This window comes from Oncorhynchus tshawytscha, linkage group LG10 (assembly GCF_018296145.1).
Source record: "Oncorhynchus tshawytscha isolate Ot180627B linkage group LG10, Otsh_v2.0, whole genome shotgun sequence".
NCBI lineage: Eukaryota > Metazoa > Chordata > Actinopteri > Salmoniformes > Salmonidae > Oncorhynchus > Oncorhynchus tshawytscha.
In genome coordinates, this window is record NC_056438.1 from 10,771,742 (window position 1) to 10,779,241 (window position 7,500).

Below are 7,500 nucleotides of genomic sequence, written 5' to 3' on the forward strand. Positions count from 1 at the left end.
GAAAATCCTCTGCATTATCATTAACAGCAGAATACATTTCCTCAGTGAAAACAATGTACTGAGCAAATGTCGAATTGTCTTTTTACCAAATGACTCTACAGCAGACCATGTATTCACCCTGCACATCCTAATTGACAAACAAACAAACCAAAACAAAGGCAAAGGGCACTAGACCAGTCTGCAGCACCTGGCCTCACCCTTCTAGAATCTGAAGTCATTTGTCTACTGTTTGCTGATGATCTGGTGCTTCTGTCCACAACCAAGGATGGCCTACAAGCAGCACCTAGATCTTCTGCACAGATTCTGTCAGACCATGGGCCCTGACAGACCATGGGCCCTGACAGTAAATCTCAGTAAGACAAAAATAATGGTGTTCCAAAAAAGGTCCAGTTGCCAGAACCACAAATACTAATTTCATCTAGACACCGTTGCTCTAGAGCACACAAAAAACTATACATACCTCGGCCTAAACATCAGAGCCACAGGTAACTTCCACAAAGCTGTGAACGATCTGAGACACAAGGCAAGAAGGGCCTTCTATGCCATCAAAAGGAACATAAAATTCAACATACCAATTAGGATTTGGCTTAAAATACTTGAATCAGATATAGAACCCATTGACCTTTATGGTTGTGAGGTCTGGGGTCCGCTCACCAACCAAGAACTCACAAAATGGGACAAAGGCCAAACTGAGACTGCATTCAGAATTCTGCAAAAATATCCTCCTCGTACAACACCAAATAATGCATGCAGAGCAGAATTAGGCAGATTCCCGCTAAGTATCAAAACCCAGAAAAGAGACGTTAAATTCTACAACCACCTAAAAGGAAGCGATTACCAAACCTTCCATAACAAAGCTATCACCTACAGATGAACCTGGAGAAGAGTCCCCTAAGCAAGCTGGTCCTGGGGCTCTGTTCACAAACACAAACAGACCCTACAGAGCCCCAGGACAGCAGCACAATTAGACCCAATCAAATCATGAGAAAACAAAAAGATAATTACTTGACACATTGGAAAGCATTAACAAAAAAACAGAGCAAACTAGAATGCTATTTGGCCCTAAACAGAAGCAGAATCACTGACCACTGTGACTGACAAACTTAAGGAAAGCTTTGACTATGTACAGACTCAGTGAGCATAGCCTTGCTATTGAGAAAGGCCGCCGAAGGCAGACATGGCTCTCAAGAGAAGACAGGCTATGTGCACACTGCCCACAAAATGAGGTGGAAACTGAGCTGCACTTCCTAACCTCCTGCCAAATGTATGACCATATTAAAGACACATATTTCCCTCAGATTACACAGATCCACAAAGAAATCTAAAACAAACCCAATTTTGAAAAACTCCCATATCTACTGGGTGAAATTCCACAGTGTGCCATCACAGCAGCAAGATTTGTTGTTGCCACAAGAAAAGGTCAACCAGTGAAGAACAACACCATTGTAAATACAACCCATAATTATGTTTAGTTATTTTCCGTTTTATACATTGTTACAACACTGTATATAGACATAATATGACATTTGAAATGTCTTTATTCTTTTAGAACTTCTGTGAGTGTAATGTTTACTGTTCACTTAAGTTAATTATCTACTTCTACTTCACTTGCTTTGGCAATGTAAACATATGTTTCCCATGTCAATAAAGCCCCTTGAATTGAATTCAATTGAGAGAGAGAGAAAGTATAGATTAGCAGAATATACAAGAATGGAGAGAGTATCATATTCGCAGTGCAGCTGTGGTCTTGGTTACGGTAGAGGAAGTAGTGTGTCGTCATGGTTACCGTAAAGCTGTTGTTGATGTTCTTGGTGCTGGTCTCGGCCACGCTGGCGTCTGATAGGTCCACCTCGTCAAATATCAGAGACTTGGAAAAAAAAAAAAAAAAGTTATAATTTTGTAATAAAAAGTGTAATAAAAAGTGTAATAAAAAGTTCACGTCGAAGCCAATGTAATGAAGAGGGAAGTGATACAAACAATTTTTACATTACAGCCATTGAGCAGACACTTATCCAGAGCAACTTAGTCAGGGAATTCAATTAAGGTAAAAACAACCACATATCACAGCCATTTACAAGTAAAAACCTTTTTCAAAAATATGGGTCACCTTTGAGTCTTTGGCATAGTAAAGTATGGGTCACCTTTGAGTCTTTGGCATAGTAAAGTGTCCTTCCTCTCAATTTGAAGAACCTCCTTTTCCATCTCTGGAATGAGCTAGTCTGTTTCAATAGAATCCCCTCCTTCACACTTTTCTATGGAGAGAAGAGAGAGAGAGAAAGAGAGGATTGAGTTAGGGCTCGGAGGGTGTGTGTGGGGGTGGAGGTGCATGCTTGCGTGTTAGCGAGAGAGGGTGTGTGTGGGGGTGAGATTATGTCATAGAAGATACTGTATAAATCAGGAAACATGTGGCAACTATTCAAATCATTTAATTCAGTTACATTTAGCTCCAACAAGATATTTGTATGGGTACATGATGCCCTGTTCTCCTCTGTTGATATGACAACACCACTTCCAGAAATCTATATAACCTCCTATTACAGGACAGATTGATGTGTTTATCTTTGTCTAAGAACACATGAGATAACATTGAAATCGGGTATTACCAGTTAGTACTGGTATGTGCTGCCTTAAAAAGAGAGAGCAGGAGTATGTTCTGTCAGGACGATCCACAACCAGGACATCCCGTGGTCATTCTTGTACAAAAAGTGTAATAATTCTGCGACTTGCAGAATCCTTCCAAGATTGAACCCACCAGAGAGGGACTGTCATGACTGACCACGAAGATCGAAATAGGTCAGAATAGGTTTGCGATGAGTAACTTAAATCAGATCCCCTTTCACCCGTACAGGGGGGAAAGAACGAACTACTGGGGATCACGTCCTGTTGTAAATCAGACACAAGTCTGTGCTCTCAACATTCTCTAAAGGAACGTTGTTTGTCAACAGACCTTTTTACCTCTGAAAGTCAACATGTTCAAAAGTGAATACTGGAACAATATTTAGAACGTAGAACGTGGGGAATGGTCCGAGGTCTGTAGAACACTAATGTAATTTTGTTTGCTATTTTGTGATGTCATTAAAAATGTTCTAAAGGAAATGCTGTAACTTGGAAAGTCAACAAACTACAGAGCTGGAGGATCCACACTATGGAAGAGAAGGATGTGATTTGCTAAGAGAGGGATGTGATTTGCTAAGAGAGGGATGTGATTTGTTAACTTCTTACGGCTGAAATCCCGCTAAAAAGTCCAAAAGTTTTGTTACAGTTAGTAGAAACATGTCAAATGATGTATAGAATCTTTAGGATGTTTTTAACATAAATCTTCAATAATGTTTCAACCGGAGAATTCGTTTGTCTTTAGAAATGCAATGGAACGCAGCTGACTCTCACGGGAGGGCGAGACTGAGCTCATGGCACTCTGCCAGACCTCTGGTTGAAACAGCTCTCATTCTCTCCCCCTTCACAGTAGAAGCCTCAAACAAGGTTCTAAAAACGGTTGACATCTGGTGGAAGCCGTACGAAGTGCAATCGGACCAAATTTACACTATCTTGGATAGGCAAAGTGTTGAAAAACTACAAACCTCAGATTTCCCACTTCCTGGTTGGATTTTTTCTGAGGTTTTTGCCTGCCATATGATTTCTGTTATACTCACAGACATCATTCAAACAGTTTTAGAAACTGCAGTGTTTTCTATCCACATCTACTAATAGTATACATATCTTAGCTTCTGGGCCTGAGTAGCAGGCAGTTTACTCTGGGCACCTTATTCATCCAAGCTACTCAATACTGCCCCCCAGCCATAACAAGTTAATGGAGGGATGTGATTTGAGAAGTAAGAGATAATTGTTTACTTTGGACAGTGAGTAATCAATGCCCTGCAGTGAGGCCAGGGAGCATGTCAGCCAGCCGGAACCACCCCTTTCCAGCAAAAAGGTATAAATGATGGGTTAAGAAATTAACACACTGAACCAGAAAAAGCGTGAAGTGGCAGCTACACATTTAAAATGGTTTCAATTTTGAATTTCAACACGAGGTAGAGATGATAAACTCACCTTCAGGACAATCACTGGTACGGCTGATTGGCTGTTCTACTTAAAAGTATCTTCGAAGCAAATTTAAGTTGGATCATCCTGTTACTCAGCTCAAACCATCACATTACGCTACTCTCCTCACCCCACTGGGAAACCGTCGATAAGGCTGGCTAGCCTGTCTTCAAAGAAGCATCTTCAAGAGACGAATGGAAGTAACATCAACTCTGTAGTTGTGTTCAGGACTACACGACAAGTCACCGGATACTGGAACAACTACGACGAACAATAACAACAATAGTAGACTTGTTGGAACCATTTTGGACCAATCAGAGCCTTACAAAAGCGTGCTGCGAAAAGGCCCAACAACCTTAAACAAAAGCTGCCCCGTTCTCGGGGGGAGAACCCAGCCATTTCACGTAAATACATTAAATGATTTCTTGGTTAAAGCGGGCGGCGGTTCGTGTGCAAAGTATAAGGTTACTGTAGGTAAGAGTATTTTCTGAACATGGTAATGTTAGGTGTCTCTGTCCCTCTCTCTCCATCTCTTCTTTAACAAGCAGCCATGTTGTTGTCATTCCATTTGGGATCTGTTCTCAGTGTATTACGTCTCCAGTCATTAACCAGTGCAGAGTGTGTGTTCATCCCGCGTTCCCATTTAATTAGTTCGTGAATAAACAATAAAAAAAATAGTGTAGTACCGAATCATAAGTAAGGCTCAGGTTACGACTGTTCAGAATGGTGATATGATACGAGGTTATGATTAATAAGTTGAGTGTTTATAGATGTGATAGGTAAAGACCTTTAGAGTTTAATTCAGGAGATGGTAACTCTTTAAAGAACCACTCGTGGTGCCCCCAAATCCTAATGAGTTAATGGTTACATGATTAATGTAATCGGGTAACAATTAAACATAGTCAGTTAATTAGATAAATACCAGTCTTCAGATTAAAGTCAAGTCACGACAGTCCACCAAGAACAAAGAGAGAGAGAGAGAGAGAGAGAGAGAGAGAGAGTATAAGATACAGAAGGCAGAACAGGAAGTGACATGCTGCCCTGTGTGTCAATGCAACCCTTAAATCTGGACAGGAAACGAGACACACAGACAGGTGGGAATCACTAATGCTGAACACACACAAACTGACAGCGTTGGCAGCGCAACTGTGTGTGTGTGTGTGTGTGTGTGTGTTTGTGTGCAACTTCCCTGGTGCACAAGGTGAAAATGGACCCATATGTTTCACAGCGCTGCTCACACCTTCAGTGTTTGTATGTGCGTACGTGTGTTTGTTCAAAGCTGGGCACTGAGAGATTCTGCTGGGTACAAAGGGTAGGTACGTCAGACACACACACACACACACACACACACACACACACACACACACACACACACACACACACACACACACACACACACACACACACACACACACACACACACACACACGAAGTCGGAAGTTTAAATACACCTTAGCCAAATACATTTAATAAACTCAGTTTCTCAATTCCTGACCTTTAATCCTAGTAAAAATTCCCTGTTTTAGGTCAGTTAGGATCACCACTTTATTTTAAGAATGTGAAATGTCAGAATAATAGTAGAGAGAATGATTTATTTCAGCTTTTATTTCTTTCATCACATCCCCAGTGGGTCAGACGTTTAAATACACTCAATTAGTATTTGGTAGCATTGCCTTTAAATTGTTTAACTTGGGTCAAACGTTTTGGGTAGCCTTCCACAAGCTTCCCACAATAATTTGGGTGAATTTTGGCCCATTCCTCTGACAGAGCTGCAGTGACATAATTTTACACCCTCATAATGGCATCTATTTTGTGAAGTGCACCAGACCCTCCTGCAACAAAGCACCCCCAAAACATGATGTTCTTCGGCTTGCAAGCCTCCCCCTTTTTCCTCCAAACATAACAATGGTCATTATGGCCAAACAGTTCTATTTTTGTTTCATCAGACCAGAGGACATTTCTCCAAAAAGTACAATCTTTGTCTCCATGTGTAGTTGCCAACAATAGTCTGGCTTTTTTATGGTGGTTTTGGAGCAGTGGCTTCTTCCTCACTGAGCGGCCTTTCAGGTTATGTCGATATAGGACTTGTTTTAATGTGGATATAAATACTTTTGTACCTGTTTCCTCCAACATCTTCACAAGGTCCTTTGCTGTTGTTCTGGGATTGATTTACACTTTTCACACCAAAGTACGTACATCTCTAGGAGACAGAACGCGTCTACTTCCTGAGAGGTATGACGACTGCATGGTCCCATGGTGTTTATACTTGCGTACTATTGTTTGTACAGATTAGTGTGGTACCTTCAGGCGTTTGGAAATTGCTCCCAAGGATGAACCAGGCTTGTGGAGGTCTACAATTTTTTTCTGAGATTTTGGCTGATTTCTTTAGATTTTCCCATGATGTCAAGCAAAGAGGCACCGAGTTTGAAGTTAGGCCTTGAAATACATCCACAGGTGTGGATGGCTCTTTGACATTATTTATCAGAAGCTTCTAAAGCCATGACATCATTTTCTGGAACTTTCCAAGCTGTTTAAAGGCACAGTCAACTTAGTGTATGTGAACTTCTGACCCACTGGAATTGTGATACAGTGAATTATACATGAAATAATCTGTCTGGAAACAGTTGTTGGAAAAATGACTTGTGTCATGGAGAAAGTAGATGTCCTAACCCACTTGCCAAACTATAGTTTGTTAACAAGAAATCTGTGGAGTGGTTGAAAAACTAGTTTTAATGACTCCAACCTAAGTGTATGTAAACTAGTTTTAATGACTCCAACCTAAGTGTATGTACACTAGTTTTAATGACTCCAACCTAAGTGTATGTACACTAGTTTTAATGACTCCAACCTAAGTGTATGTAAACTAGTTTTAATGACTCCAACCTAAGTGTATGTACACTAGTTTTAATGACTCCAACCTAAGTGTATGTACACTAGTTTTAATGACTCCAACCTAAGTGTATGTAAACTAGTTTTAATGACTCCAACCTAAGTGTATGTACACTAGTTTTAATGACTCCAACCTAAGTGTATGTAAACTAGTTTTAATGACTCCAACCTAAGTGTATGTAAACTAGTTTTAATGACTCCAACCTAAGTGTATGTACACTAGTTTTAATGACTCCAACCTAAGTGTATGTAAACTAGTTTTAATGACTCCAACCTAAGTGTATGTACACTAGTTTTAATGACTCCAACCTAAGTGTATGTAAACTAGTTAATGACTCCAACCTAAGTGTATGTACACTAGTTTTAATGACTCCAACCTAAGTGTATGTACACTAGTTTTAATGACTCCAACCTAAGTGTATGTACACTAGTTTTAATGACTCCAACCTAAGTGTATGTACACTAGTTTTAATGACTCCAACCTAAGTGTTTGTAAACTAGTTTTAATGACCCAACCTAAGTGATGTAAACTAGTTTTAATGACTCCAACCTAAGTGTTTGTAAACTAGT

At 40.2% G+C, this 7,500-nt stretch overlaps 1 protein-coding gene across 6 annotated transcripts in view; it reads right to left on the reverse strand.

Moving 5' to 3' along the window:
- The window catches only part of LOC112238399 (diacylglycerol kinase delta), a 101,341-nt gene that overhangs the window by 34,899 nt on the left and 58,942 nt on the right, over positions 1 to 7,500 (reverse strand). For 5 of the 6 annotated variants that reach the window (XM_042328106.1, XM_042328107.1, XM_042328104.1 and 2 more), the window contains 2 exons: positions 2,142 to 2,252; positions 1,787 to 1,867 (listed from right to left, as the gene is read on the reverse strand). In XM_042328106.1, the coding sequence (XP_042184040.1) occupies positions 1,787 to 1,867; positions 2,142 to 2,252 (192 nt within the window). Of the gene's footprint in view, positions 1 to 1,786; positions 1,868 to 2,107; positions 2,253 to 7,500 lie in introns of those variants that run through there. The other variant, XM_042328109.1, reaches the window with a different exon arrangement.